This window comes from Oryzias melastigma, linkage group LG18 (assembly GCF_002922805.2).
Source record: "Oryzias melastigma strain HK-1 linkage group LG18, ASM292280v2, whole genome shotgun sequence".
Taxonomy (NCBI): domain Eukaryota; kingdom Metazoa; phylum Chordata; class Actinopteri; order Beloniformes; family Adrianichthyidae; genus Oryzias; species Oryzias melastigma.
Window position 1 is genome coordinate 9,195,103 of NC_050529.1, and position 16,357 is coordinate 9,211,459.

The 16,357-nt window shown below is 37.8% G+C and overlaps 1 protein-coding gene across 1 annotated transcript in view; it reads right to left on the reverse strand.

Moving 5' to 3' along the window:
- Nucleotides 1-14,709, reverse strand: part of LOC112156111 (phospholipid-transporting ATPase ABCA1) — a gene marked incomplete in the record, with an annotated part of 201,468 nt that extends 186,759 nt beyond the window's left edge. The window contains 2 exon segments of the mRNA XM_024288273.2: nt 3,015-3,144; nt 14,276-14,709. Coding sequence (XP_024144041.1) covers nt 3,015-3,080 — 66 coding nt within the window.
- Nucleotides 14,710-16,357: the final 1,648 nt, after the last annotated feature.

The window sequence follows — 16,357 nt, forward strand, 5'->3', positions numbered from 1 at the left end:
CTCTCAGCAATGGGAAAGGGGGTGTGCGGTTTGCTCGTGGACACTCAACAATAGTCTTGCCCACATCTCAGAGGCGAATAAAGAAGTAATCTACGGAAACTATGTTCGAGAAAATGACAGGTTTTTGGATTTCGGCAAAAAAACGACATATTAATAATTTAAAGATCACTTTTACAATAGATCAAAAGATGATTGAAGTGATTGAGACAATTCAACGCAGCACCTCATCTCCTATGTCTGAGCTTTCCTGACTCCATTGCTGCAACGTGATTCAGCCCGGTTGGCTTGCCCCGCCCCCACCATCTCCCACAATACCCTTCATGGAATGACATGCTCACAAACATTTGCTGATGTCCATACGAGCACAGCCACATGTTTGGGCATCCGATGTCACATTGAGATGACATTGTCTCAACAGACTAAAGGCACAAAGCTACATATATATATATATAAAAATTATATATGTATACAGCGGCTGTATAGCTGATGCGAAGCGGTTTCGCTGTGGCGACCCCAAAAATGGGATAAGCCGAAAGGTGAACAACATATATATATATGTATGTATATATATGTATATATGTGTATATAGTACGTGTACATATATATATGTATATATGTATATATATATATATATGTGTGTATATAGCGGCTGGAAAACTGCAAAATCACTGATTCGAAGCGGTTTCGCTGTGGCGACCCCAAAAATGGAATAAGCCGAAAGGTGAACAACATATATATATATGTATGTATATATATGTATAGATGTGTATATAGTACATGTACATATATATGTATATATGTGTATATATATATATATATATATACACACATATATATATATATATATATGTGTGTATATAGCGGCTGGAAAACTGCAAAATCACTGATGCGAAGCGGTTTCGCTGTGGCGACCCCAAAAATGGGATAAGTCGAAAGGTGAACAACATATATATATATATATATATATATATATATATATATATATATATATAAATTACACAAAAGGGAATAAACCGTTGTTTGGGACTCACTGAGAGCAGTTTTGGTGGCGCTGCAACCATCAGAAACAACATGAAGGCCGTTTTTAATATCTGGCACCCGCGGGCATTTGCCAACGGACACAATATAGAGTCTTTGTGAATAGATAATCTCTCCCTATGAAATTATGTGAAATAGTGGACCATAAAATCAGTTTCATGCCTGTTATAAAATCTTAAAATGCTTGGTGAGGCATTGCTATAATTGGTCATTAACCTCCACAAGCCCTCCAGAAGCACCATTGTCCTTGCTCCCTCCCGCTGCTTTTGTCTAATAACAATATTTCATTTTGACGTTGGCCAAATATCGCGCAATCCAAACACGCCATCGCCCATATATACATTCATCAGGAACGTGTATTCTTATTTACTTATTGATTTATTTTCCGCTCCTAAAAGAAGAACTTGTTATTTTAGTTAACCAACACAAACTAACAACGTAAATGTTTTCCCGCTACAAAAAGAAAATTACAACTTCTTGATTCTGACAAAGCCTTTGATGATTCTCTTCTGCATGTGAGCGAAAATGCCTTTTGTTCACAAGAAACCCTGCTGCGATTGAACTCCCAGCCCACAAACAAAACAAGTGGGTGGCTGTTCCTCACATCGACTAAACTGCAGCTCTCTGAAGCAGCCAAACTTCATGGAGTCACGTCAGATCCTTGGTACCCTTTCTACAGACTTTTACTTTGTAGCATTGGAACAAAAAACACTGGCGTATGCTTTTATTTTGTTCATCTTTATAGTGTTTGGTAGAAAAAGCAAACACATATTTTTTGGTATTCAAATTTTTTTTAAGGATGTAAGACATAAAAAACTACCAAATTATTATTTTTTTTTAATACACAGTAAATAAATTAAACCTACTATAAATAAAATACATGTCCTCAAATATTTATGGTATTTAACTAAAAACTATTTTAATATAATAAGTTAAAAGTTAAAGTAAGTTAACAAAAAAGCTACGTAAGTTAAAGTATTTTACATATATATTTATATATATAATATACTAAGAAAAAAAAAGTTCCATATTCCTCATCATAGGGCGCACAGGATTAAAAATTTCGGACTGGCACATGCTAGCTTTGATGGCACTTTCACGTCTATAACTCCAAACAGACTAATATCACTAAAACAAACAATAATGTGACTACATTAACCCTAAATATTACCGTATTAGTAGCATTTAAAAAAAAAAATACAACAGTCCAACACAGCTACATGTTAGCATGTTCACAACAACGACCAAGCCAACCGTTTTGACAGCTAACGTTCATGTATAAGGTGCTCCAGATTATAAGGGGCACTTTAATTTTTGATTAATGCACCTTATAGTGCGCAAAACATGGTAAATGACAAAGAAAACAAGCCAAAATGTGGAAAAAGAGTACTTTTTTTTTAAACATTTTTGTATGTGTGTTTTTAAGCTGAATTCCTGTGGGGGACAAAAAAACAGCATGGAAAGTAGATTACTTAGTTTTTTTTATTATAAGTAAATCAGATTGAAAGTATTATTTATCTGGCAATTTAAAAAAAACTACTTTAAATTGTCTGGACACCCTTTAGACATTAATTTCTGAAAGTATCTCACCGTAGGAAATCAAAAACTAACTTTTTTTTCATTCGTTTCCACTTGGTCAAACACTACTGGTGTCTTGAAGTAAAATACAGGCAAGAGACATAACGTGCACAAGAGATAGATCACCAGAAATTGAAGGTGACACTTTGAATTGGTTGGCATTAAGATAAGATTGTTCTTGTTCTCTGGAGGGAGAGTAAAAGGCAGCTTATTCCTTTAAGAGACAGTTTTTGCAATAAATCCTCCCCTATTACATCTCCCTCCTATGAATAACTTAGTTGCCCTTGATAACACAACCCTGGGACCAGATCCTCATTTTCCCTCCTTTGCTGACCAATCTTGACATAAATACGTTGGTTTAAAAAAAAAAAAACATGGACTTGTGAGTGCAGGAATACCTTTTGTCTCTTCCGGAGAGTGAAGTTCTTCCACAAGAGCAGAGAGAACTGCGTCAGGAGACCCATTACAGCTTATCCTGGCAATATCCTGCCGAAGTGTCGCTATGGCAACTGGCCCACTTAATAAACCCTGGAGGGAATAAAAGGCAGAGTTTGGTTTTAATACAGAGAAGCAATGCATCTTGGGGGAGTGCCACTAATCATCCACTTCCCCAGGCCTTGGGGCTTACGGTGCAGCACCTGTTCAAAGAATTATTATCACCTACATGCAGCAAATCTTAGGATAGAACGATGTCTCAGCATGTGGAGGTTACACGGTTTGGCTTCCCGGTATGTGACTCTTTATGAAAAACTATGTGTTACTGTTTTCTTCAAACTGTCAGAATAAAACCCAATTATTGCTCCTTCTTTGAAAGAGAATAACTACTGCATGAAGTCTTAAAAGTTTTTAGAAAATGTGGCAAATTCATTTGTAGCTCCTTTGTAATCATAAGAGACAACCTAAAAGGAATTAATTTTATCGTGTTTCAGGAAACTTAAAAACTCAATGTGCATGTATGCATGTATTTCTACGTTGGATTGTTATTTCTCTCTTTTCATAACATTTTGTTAAGTAGATAACCAACAGTAGGGTTTTGTTGAGCTGCTTTAATGGCGCTACATCAAGCATGACCTTTATTAAACCTGTCAGCCACTACAGTCTATTTCCAATGAAGTACGATGTGAAGTACGATGTGCCTCAAAAATTCAGAAAAATACCACAAGCAAGGTGTATTTTGGAATATCCTATCTCTTTAATCGTTTATGCAATTAATGTAATTCCAGTGGATTCTGTTACAGAGAAAAGTGGCTTTGTGCCATTAGTTATGTGTTGCATGTTGGTGCAAAGCCGATATAAAACCCGCGTTTCTCCATGTCAAAATCCGCTGATTCACATTGAAAGCGAAAATAATCAAAGTTACGGTATGCCATTGAGCATATGTTATATAGGTGCCACTGGCGACAATGTTAAAGGAGTTAATTCTAAAACATTTTCAAGCACAGATAAAAACGCAACGATTTCAAACAGTTTTACAATTAAACAAGGCCTACAAATCCCATAAATGAGTTTCTCTCAAAAAGAAAAAAAAAAAAAAAAAAAAACATAGGAATAAAAGTCTTTTAAACCCCAGCAGCAGCAACTCTATTTTTTTAATTGTAAATATAATACAGGTTCATTTATTTTTATTTCACAAATTCCTCTAACTTTTTGAAAAGCTAGCATCCAAAATGTGTTTACCCTGAAAAGCCAGAGGACTGGGATGGACGTTTTAGCCCAAAGGTAAGCCCAACAAATGCACTCCTTTTAACGCTCCATTTCCTCTTTGTGTCCAGGTTCCATCGTCTCTCTGTGAGTTTACATTATTTAATGCTACTTCATAGATGTTTTATTTGCCAACGCACTAAAGGGAATGCTGCTTCAAGGGGAAAAGCTTGAAAAAAAATATCTAAATAGTCAAAGATTGTCGGACAAATCGTATCACCAGACATGTACTTTGTTTTATGTATTCACTGAGGTACCAGATTGACCAAGTTTGTTATTTGACAAATGCTGGAGACTGTGAAAGGATTACCACCTTTGTTATACTAATTCTTGCACTTCTTCCTTCATTATTTGCACCAGACACCACTCCATGTTTTTTTTTCTTTTTTGCCCTTTGAAGCAGGGAGTTGTAACAAAGTGGGCAAAGAAGAAAAAAGCTGGTGCGGTTGCATAAGGCTTAGTGCACGCATGAACGCTCAACTCCATCAAATTCTCGGATAATTGAGTGTGCGCCGCGTGCGCTAGTGAAGCTTTCAGGCCTCGTCTTTGCAAACATGGGATGCACAAGAAAAGGGAACAGCTTGGTACCACCTCCACTCTGAAATCACGTCAAGCATGAAGGGTAAACAACATCTCGGAGAACACTCTCTAGCCATGTGTCAAAAATGTGTTTGCGTCGGTAGCCAGATTATTCTTTAACATATGGTGAGTGTGTGTGGGCGGAAAGCGCTGGAAACACCCAGCTCAAGGACTAGCTTCTAATTTCAGTTTTAAAAAGCAGGATAACAAATAAGTGAAGGTACGATGGTCAGGGTTCGCTGTCCTACAAATAAAAAACTACTTTTTAGTTTTACTTTGACGTAAAGAGTAATAACAGAAAAAAAGACTGTTCTGTCAGATCAAATTGGATTAGTTTGTCAGTACACTATGGCCATCAACCACTGGCAGTAGTTTTTTGTTGTATTATGAGCTCCAAAGAGAGCTTGAAAGAGACAGATATAAAAAGTATAAAAATAGACCGCGTCCAAGTAACCACTTCCAATAAAAACTCGATGTTAATGTGCGTATGTACGCGTATTTGGTGTTTGCATTACTACACTAGGGTTCTGTCCAAATCCCCGCCAATCACTATATAGTGCACTATATAGTCCATTCGCCATTATTAGTGCTGTCCGAATCAACTAATTCCAAAATCGAGTGCACTCGAAATTTCCCAGAAGTCTTTGAGAAAAACTAGCGTACATTGATGGTCACTAGATTAGTGGATATAGACCACAATGCATTGCGGTCAAAAAAGTCTAACAAAAAAAACGCGTTTAAATGTAATATTTGAATAAACCAACCACATTTTCACCATCAGAACACAGTGGAGTCATAAATAAACGTAGTGAAATGTTCGTTTTTATTAGTTTTTTCGCTCATGAAATCGGTGACTTCAAAAAAACGAAAGAAAAAGTAGTGAGCATCGTGTCCGAATTACCTTTTAAATCAGGGCATTATATAGTTTTTTTTGTATTTCGGGGTTAGGGGGGAATTCATTGTTGCGTTTGTTAAACTTGCCTTAAAAGTTAAACCAGTTGAACTTTGACCAATCAAGGACTCAGATTTGGTAGTGACCTACAATTAACAGAAGTAACAATTTGAAAGTGATCAAGAAGGAAATATTTATAATTGAGAACCGTGGAATTTAGACACCAAGTCTATAGATATCGGAATACAGCTGTAAAAGAAATAGTCCGGAGCAAGAGTTGCGAGATTTGCATCACCTCAGTACGTCATACCAAGTCTTTCAACTGTGAGTGGTACAAGCATGTCCAGTATGAACACCGTATTCTAAAAGCATGTCCAAGAACCTATATAAGATATATGTATAAAAACGTGTATGTACCATTAGTGCTGATGCATGCACAATATTTGAGGACTGAGATGTTAATATATATATATTTATCCAAAGTAAGCCTTTTTATGAACTGTGAAAGAAAGGTTTGAAGGTACCTACCCTTCAGAAATCCACAGTTTGAATTGATGTTACGAGTTACCTCAATCCTGACCTACTTTTATGGTAAGAGAAAGCAGGAAAAGATTTATAAAAAGACTTCAAGCCCCTCCATAATCCAATTTTCCCTGGTTCACTCATGTCCTCACTTGGTTTCATAACTTCCATTTTTCTTTAAAATGTGGCCAAAAACTTTGCCTTCATTTTTTCTTTTCTGCGTGAAGAACATGAATCACAGGGTCCAGTAAGCCTGGATCCTCAAGCCGCATATCTGTTACTCTTTGAAAACTAGAGCAGGTTTTGGATTTTGTCATAAATGATCCAAAAATTTGTTTTATAGAAGGATGTTCACTAACAGGTCATTTGAATCAAAAGTGATTATTCTTACAAAATAAATAAGCACTTAGTCTGTTCATCTGATCAGAAGATTGCAGGTTCAGTTCCAGTCCGGTGAGTCGAAGTGTCCTTGGGCAGGACCCTGAACCAAACATTGCTCCTGGTGGTAAGAGGTTGGTGCCATCAGTGTGTGAATGTGTAGGTGAGTAGTAGTGCGAGTGTAAAACGCTTTAGCCTTCAAGGAAGGTAAAGAGCTAAATAGCCTTAGTCACAACTGCCCTTACGGGTGGATATGGACTTTTTCCTGGCAAAAACGGGACAAGCCTGAAATAGAACTATACAAATATGAAGTTTGTAGACTGTTCGGTGAGCCTGTTGAGCAAAGATATTTAAGCACATTTTTTTCTACAGACATGCTGCAGGTCAAGGGTCGTAGCGAACACTTAAACATTATATGAGGGTAAGTACGGGTGAAGTAGTACGGGTTATGTCCTTTTATTCAACGGCCCTCCGGACTGCGCAAAGGGTCCATTAATGCTGTTCGAGTGATTTGTGTGCTGTCCTTGCTTGCAGACAGAGTGTAATTAGTGTGGATGTCCTACGGACACTAACGTATCACATGCAGCATTGTGTGCAGTCACTAAGGAGCCAGTGCACGCACCTTACTAACAACTAGAGTGCTGGTAGGTAGGGTACCGTACGACCGCATCACCCATCGGTCACAAGTGCATAAAACTTACGTTATCCATGAATATTTCACTATACACTCACCACACACACAGCTATGGTAAAGTTCAATTTTCAAGGGAACTGCAAGACACATCTATGCCTTCCTTAAAACCCTTGTGCTATCCTAGGTATGTTGACGTTAGGAATGGGGTTATCTGAAACCCAATAGATAACGCAGTGAACTTTTTTTTCAATGATTACTTTTTAAATTCTTACTGGTGTCCATGGCAGACATGAAATCTGTCCACATTTGTCATGGGAGGAAAAAAAAAACACGTCGATGTAAGGGTAGGGTCATCTGTACCACGCGATATAGGTTAAGATGTAGATTTTTTTATGACCCTTCATGGACTTGGACAGCCCAAAATCCCCGGACAACCCATATGGGTCCATGTTACTAAGGCCCATATGACCTTAGGGCTAAGACCTATTATAATGACATAATCTACATCTGGGTATATATATATGTGTATGTGTGAGTGTATACCGCGAAAATGGAGATCCACCGTGTCTCTCCCCATCCCCCGCGGCCAAAGAATCTCCGTCACCGATCCATACTAAAACCGCCACTAATTTAAAAACTTCATTTATAAATATATATGTATATGTATGTATATATAAATATAAACAATGTATGCCGACCTCTCCACCCTTTGTGGGTAGTTTCTCTTCCAGAAAAGGTCTCTGTTTCCAAATTTGGTTTTCTTTTTTTAATGAAGTGAAGTAATTAACTGTTCTATGTTTATTAAGCTGGTTATTTTATACATCCTTGAAGTTACCATAAATAAAGACAAAAATGTTGCTTTTTAACCCCTTTCTGAGGCTGTCGCTAGTGATGATGGTGGGCTCTCTTTTATTCTACTTAAATATAAAACCTTTCTTTTCACGGCACCTTACATGCTACAATGATTCATATCAATTTCACCGGCGCTGCTTCATCCTGTTTTCTCTTTGCACCACTGACAGTCTCTCCACCCTGAATCCCTTGGTCAGCACAAGTCCAATACAGACAACATATCATCCCCATGAAAGGATGCCGGCACATTTGGCCTCCTCCCGTTAGCCTATAAACAGCCGTGTCCTTCAGCGCCGCAGTGCTGCAGGCCTCCAGAGCCTCCCAGTTTCTACAGTGTAATCACCAGCCTGTGGCAGACGCCAAGACTCTCCTTTGTGTCGCCGCGTTGCTTTCCGCTGCAGTACTGCACCCCAAGCAATCAGCGCCCTGCTCCCACCTCCCCGCCTCAGGCGAGTCTTACGCCTGTGCTGGCTCTGTCAGAATAAGAGTTTACTGACCCCCCCCAAGATGGAACTTCATTTTCTTTTGGAGCCACATATTGAATTTTTCTGAGTTTCTAAACAGTCTAGTCAAAACTGATCTAATCAAAACTCCCACCTAGACCGCACAAAGCCAAATAATTTAGGGTTGAGTGTGAGTTTGTGTGTGGAAGGCACAAAACCTTCCAGGGAATAGAATTTTATTTTTTCCCAACTGCCAACCTGACCAAGGTGTTGCTGACTTTTACCCAAAACCGAGTGATAAAACTCTCCAACAAGCCCAGTGACACAAGCAACAAGCCAGGAATGGGAAACAGATGGACGAACTAGAGGTAAGAATGAAAGAAGCAAAAAAAGGAGCCAAATCTAAAGACGTTTAGGGTTCTCATCCGAAGGGTGAATGTGTGAAAAATGGAGGAAGGCTCACGTTCAATGAAGAATTTGACTTTGTCTTGTAAAGAGGGACCGCCTTCCTTAATGGAAAGAATTATGAAAATTTATCTTTTTTTTTCTTAAAATGGATGAAAAGACACATTTTTTTTTATCAATCTCAGTCCTTCAGGAAGTAAGTTCTCTTCTGAAGGGGCCTAATCACAAAGAACAAACAAGATAGATAAGAAATGTATTTTTGATATTTAATAAGAGAATGAAATAAAAATATTTACAAAGATAAACAGGTAAATTCAATATTATGTGTGTGTCTGTGTGAAAGTTAGTTGATGAACAAAGGACTGCCTCAGAACGATTTAAGAAAAGTATTGTCAACTAAGGGCTGCACGGTGGCGCAGTGGTTAGCGCTCTCGCCTCACAGCGAGAAGGCCCCGGTTCGAATCCCGGCTGGGACCTTTCTGTGTGGAGTTTGCATGTTCTCCCCGTGCATGCGTGGGTTTTCACCGGGGACTCCGGCTTCCTCCCACCGTCCAAAAACATGCTTCATAGGTTGATTGGTGACTCTAAATTGCCCCTAGGTGTGAATGTGAGAGCGAATGGGTGTGTGATTGAGGCCCTGCGACGAACTGGCGACCTGTCCAGGGTGTACCCCGCCTTCGCCCTTCAGTAGCCGGGCTAGGTTCCGGCACCCCCGCGACCCCGAAGAGGGACAAAGCGGTTAAGAAGATGGATGGATTGTCAACTAAAGAAAACAATGAAGCTAAATTGTTCAAGACACTAGTAGTTTGGATAAATAAAATTGGCTGGTAGGACCACATCAAACTGCAATAGTTTGGTTGGGACTTGGACTAGACTTTCAGACAAAGCTCACCAAACATAGGGGGTGACGAGATGGATGAAAGCATCGGCAGCTTTGGCTCAGAGTGTAAGAGAGCGGTCGAAGTCTCTTCTAGAACTTACGACCGAATGCGACTGAAGTTCTGGTAGTCAGCTGGGTTTGAACAGCCAAAGAGAACAGATAGTTGTCGCACAAGAGTGCTGGATTTAACGTTCTCTGGAGTTTAGTCTTAAAAATTGATCCTCTGATCGCTTTCAAAAATGTAAACAAAAATTCTGACGAGTTTCAAAACATATAAATAAAGAAAATGATGACAGATACCAAAATGACTAAAGATTAAAATGGAAGTTTTTACATGCTTCTTGCAAGTCTGTGAATAAAGTTTTCATGTGAGTTTATTCCCCTTCACCATAACAACATAAAAAATAGATGTTTAAGATCTTTACGAGGAAAGGTAATTAAAGTAAAATGTTTATCTCAGGCTGTCCTGAACTGAGTTTCTGTGTCTTCCGATGGATTTAGGTGGTGTAAAGTCATAAACCTGACATTCCAAAGGAGTGAACAGTCAGTCCTTCACGGAAAGTGGTCTTTGTAGACCTTTTTGGTAAAACCTTGTTTCCGTAAATCCTCCATGGGAGTTGTCCGAAGATTTTCTTATCAAGAAATAGGGTTTTTGAGATCACATTTAGGCCTTTTAACATCCAAATATCTTGATAAGAGCTCTAAAAAGAGTTTTTTATGGTCTTGGAAGGTCTGAGTCTTGGAATGTGTTCCTGATCATAGTGGACTCTTCCTTATCTTTCAAGAAATTAAAAGTCATTGTAGCATGCTACATGTTAGACCAGAAGTCAGAATGAGAGCGTTTGGACATGTTCAGACGGGGGACAGACCATAGTGACAGAGCAAGAGAAAGAGCCAAGTTCAATGGCTTTTGCAAGCGTTTTTTCCCCCTGTGCTATTCCTGCTTCTGATTGGCTGGATACACCTGATCCAGGAAAACAAGTATATCTGGAAAATATACCAAACAGCCCTCCAGGCATGGAGTCAGATAAAGGAAGTGGGTTCTCTGCCGTTCCTAAGGGGAACATGTGACAGTAGAAAAAACGTTTTACTTATTTATTTAAATGATCTTCCTTTCGTGGTAGGGCCGTGGCCTTCTGACAATCTCAATCCTGATTGACGAGAGTGGTTGCCATAGAAACAATGACTTGTGACACCGACTTGGTGTCGCGTGTCAGCTTCTGTCTGTCACTTTAAACAAAAACGCTGCTGTCGTCTGCATAACATTTTCCCAAAATGGTTTAGTGTCATTGCAAAAAACAAACAAACAAATTGATATATTCAATAAATGTTGCCTTTAAACAAAACAATGTAGTACGATTTTAAACGCCAATATTGGTGAGAAGATTTTCTTAATGTCATCCCAAACAAATTTATTAACATATTGCGGTTACTAGAATTTAACTAAAGAGACGATGACCACAATAGTTCAAAAAGACTAATAACTTTTTAATGTCCTCAAAAATGTCCCAGCTTTTTAGAAATAATTTATATATATCAATAAAAACAAAAACCCTAATAGTTTATAAAACTGCACATTTCTACAACATATAAAAAAGTAATACTAATTAATTACCAAAGTGAAACACTTTCCTCATGTTTTTAATATGCATGAACACACAGAGAAAAGTGTTAGAGGAAGAACACTATCAAGCACGATTTCATGTAACAGTCAGCCTGACCGATGCATAGACCCATAATTACCTGTTTTGGCAGAGACATTAGTCGACGCTTGAGAGGGAAAATGCGGCTAAATTCTGCAGCTGAACTTTTGAGCTTGCATGGTTAAGATGATCTGACAGTATCATCTCTGACAGGAAGTGACATATGCATTTTGGAAAAAATAAATTCCAGAAACAAAGATTTGACTTTGGTAGCTTTGAATATGATTTGGTGGTCAGAGCCTACTGTATTTCCTGGAGTTCATATAAAATAGAAAACATGGACTTACCATTGGATTTTACTTGAATTACCTTACTGTGATTTCAAATATGAATTTAAACAAGATTGTTTAGTAAACAAAGAAAATAACACCTACAAAATAGCTGCAGTAAAATGTTACTTCCTGTTATGTGACAATCAGCAAAAGTGAAAATGGCCGAATGCATCAATGAACAAAAAAATGGTCATGAGATGAATTCAAAGATCTGAAACATTTTTTCTACACACACAATACACGTCTATCAAATATTGTTCTTAAATCCATGACACTGAGCACTTCTCCTTTGCTGAGATAATCGACCCCAGCTCACAGGTGTGCTATCTCAAGATGCTGCTGAGACAGGTGTGCCCTAATGCACAGGTGTGCCATATAAAGGTGTTAATAAGAGGGTTTTGCCCTTTTGCACAGATGTCCCATTTCAAGATACTGTTGAGAGAGGTGTGCCTTAGATTGGGCATGGTAAAAGGGCCCTATAAAACATACCGTTTTGTTTTTTTACTGGGAAGCGGGGGGTTCCGAGGATTTAGAAAAGCTGTCAGTATCTGGTGTGACCACATGCAGTGTGACACATCTTCCATCGCAAGAAAAATTACAATATAAGTGCTTATTCATGACGTCATCTACAGACCTTTTAAATAAAACATGATCTTTGTACAATGAGTTTCAGTCGAACCATTGACTGCATATAATTGTCCCCCCTCACATTAAAATGCGAAGTACCCACTGGTTCCTATAAGCCACAATCCCATAGACTTCTATTGAGAAATAAACAACTGTTACTCAGTCATTATATTTGTCTGAACAACCATTTTTGTTCTGCTGCTTTCTTTAAACAGGTTTTTGCTAATCCAAATTTTTCTGGGTGATATTTTTCCTGTAGCTAAAGTTGTTTAAGTTATAAAATGACTAACTACATGCCTAAATAAATTATGTGTTCTTGTGTTTAAAAAGTTTTGATTAACAAATTTACGCCCTTTGTGGACTTCCAATGAACTCCTCATTTCCATAGACAAAATGGCTGACCAATCACCGCTCACTGACATTGTCTGGTTCCAACATAGTGACATTTATATTATGAAAACTTGTCCTACTTTCGTAAAAGCCCAAAGTAAGCAGTTTTGTATGGGTGATGTTACACTCACTCCATTCAGTTCTTATATTGAGTAAGGGGGCGGAGCTACAAGAGGGCAAGCAAAGAGCTTTAGTATCATTATATTACAGACTAAAATATTCATTAAAATGCTTTTTTAAGGATTAGCATCAGGACCTCAGCTAAAAGAACTGCTGCTTTATTATTAATAAAGTTTTTGGAAAACATATTTTTGATCCTTTTATTTGTAATGGGCATCCACTCTGCTGCCCACACTTTAAAATGTTCCCGCTCCATCCGTGTATACAGTTTATGATTAGAACTCATAATACTGTCGCTTTGTACAAAGTCGTAAAATATGTTACTGATTTATTGTAAAGTAAAAAAAAAATCTATGAAAGAAATTAAACATGTATAAGTCTGCAATACTAAAATGAAATTCCATGACATTTTTTTAACTTAAATTTCCAAGATTAAAAAATAAAAATCGGTGTGACTACTGAATTAATTTTTTGGATGTAATGTCTTTTCATGTAATGTCTTCATGTATGCGTCTAGAGTCAGGCTTTTTCCCACTATCATGAACTAATAAGGCATCTTCTATATTTGTTACTACAAGTTTCTGGTTATGTAGCTTAAATGTGATCATTAAATACATTTTTTTATGATTGAAAATAATAAAATTAGACTTTATATCCATGTTAAATGTATTGTAGTTTGTTAAAATCAAGTACTTCTAAAAAACAGAAGAGTGACACAAAAAATATGCAATTAAATCCCAACACTTGACAAATGAAGCACACAGTCACCCGTAAGAACCTTTGTGGGGAAAAGGTTTACACAATGTTACTTAATGCAGCCAAAGTTCAAGGTAAATCATTAGCATGGGAAAAAAGTTACTCATCTGTAGCCAAAGTTCAATGTCTCTGCTTTTAAAACTTTTACGAAATGGGTTTTTTTTTGTTAAATCTGGTTTAGAATCTCTAAAATTCTAAAATCAAACAAAAAAGTGGTTAGAATTTCTCTAAATGTGTGAAGAAAAATTACATTTTGTTTACTTTTCTGTATAAGATAAAATCCGAATTTTTCATTTTTTTAACAAAAGCTGTAGCCATGGTCACATTTGATCCACGGACAAGACGAAAGCAGAAATGTGGATACAGAGTTGGTGGGTTTCTAAGCCTGAGCCGACGGTGGGAATAGAGACTAAGCCTGACAACAAAAACAGAACGAAGACGGCATCACTGGAGGCTTGGCTTCATAGTGTGTCCTGTTTGGGAAAAGCAAGCAGTCAGAACTCACCTCTGAGCTGTGCGGTCCTCACCCATCAGCACGTCTTAGATCCTCTGGACGGACCGAAGCTTTTAATTTTTTTGTTAAAACCCGTGAATGAATCATAAAATAAAAGGCAGGCTTGTCTCTGTGCTTCCTGCCTCACCTCTCATTCTCACTGTAGTCTTTCACCCAGAGTCATAAAGGTAGGCAAATGACCTCTGTTGGATCTGTCGTAGTGACTGTAGTCATAGTGGTGTCTCTGCTGTAAAACACACAATTGGTGTGCAGTATTTTTTTTTCCAAAGCCTCTGTTGGAGGTGAGGTGTAAAAGCTGCACTCACCTACAGTTTAGAAAGCTGATTTGCCATGCAAATGTTATGCAAGATAGTCTGTTCTTCAATGAAAGCGTCACCTGTTGACTAGATGTGAAAATGATTTATGCCCCACTCCAGTCATATCCTGATGTATTTTCAAAGCATTCCCAGTTATTTAAATTATGATTATATCATTTTATAGACATTTTTTTTAAATGGTGTCATTTTCTATTAGTTCAGTAGAAATTGGTTCTGAGTTGGCAAGAAGTAAGCCTGCCCCTACTTCCCAACAACCATCTATTTACGTGCTCTCTCACTAGCTTACAGCCCCTCACAACCCCAATATAACAGTAGCAGTGCAACAAAAATAAAAAACAAAATTAGAGCTATCCACCTCATTGGAGTCAGATGCCAGCTCGGACGAGGAAAACAAAGTAGTAACAAGATTTATCTTTACCGTCTGTTCACAATTCACAATGATTTGACTAAAGAAATACTCAGAAATGTAATTTTAGCCTTGATTGTCTTCATATATATCCTCCATCATCACAAAAACGCCACAAGAACATAACAGATCCGACTGGATCATAAGAAGCATAACCCTAAGACGCCAAATATCAAGCGTTGATGCTTCGCTGCATGTGTCACACAGGGCGGGAAGCAGTTAAGAGCAGCGACTGTGGGATTTTATAGCAGCTATATAATTTGGTAACAAGAGGGGTAAGAGTTTATTATGGTAGGAGATAAAGAAAAAATACCAAAGGTGCACTGGGACGACATAATTATGCAGATGAGATGGGTGTTTACTGAAAGCATAGACAGGAAATAAATAAAGAAGCTTCTTACTGGATTATAGTTCTGTTCTTCTTTGTGACACACACTTTTAATGAATTGGTTTTAGTCCAAAAGTGGATTTATAGATTCAGATTTCATAAATCACTGCAGGGTTTTCTCTTTTTGGCCAAACTAACTTAAGTTTTCTAAGGTTGAAGACAAAGTCCCTTAAATCAGTGGTCGTCGGCTATGAACGGTTTAATTTCAATTTCATTTTCTTGGCCTGAACTGGGCGTCCATCTTTTTTTTTTTTTTTTTTAGCTTTTAAGTTTCTCTTGACGTTGTATGGTGAAGTTTATCTTTATTCTCTGTAAATATCAGTTTTAGCTTTTTTTGTACAGCTAAAACAAATCAGTCGCCAACTTAAGTCTCGTCCGATTTTTAAGCTGTCTCTGTGCTGCCCCCTACAGGTTAAAACGAGGTATTGCAGTTGAATTTTGTGATTGGTCAACTGTAAGTTCCACCTTGCTTCATGATCTGCCGCTCCAGGATAAAAGCCCCGCCCATCTTTGATTCTGTAATCGTCGTTTTTGTGTTAGCTTTAGCATGGCTAGTAGGTGTATTGTCTTCGGTTGTCAAAAATCTTCTGGCTTGCACAACTTCTGGTTAGAGCAATTTGTATTGAATCCAGCTAACCCGATGATGGTATTAGCAATGAACGTTTCACTTGGGATTGTTTGCGTAAATATGTTAGCCTTTATTAGCTTACAATGTGAGTTTCCCTTCGATCTGGATCATGAGCCCATATTTTAAGAGAAGAAAAAAATCCTCCACCTCAAGCTAACCTCACTGTCAATCACAGATCCAGACAGTTTTGTTTTTGTTTTATTCATAAATTAGGTGAGAAAGAATAATCTAAATCTCTATGTCATGTAGGACTGCTATTCCAAGTGCTGTTCCAAGTTGGAAATTAGCATCTCATTGTCCCACTTTCTTGAAATAGCTGATTCACTTTGGTTTG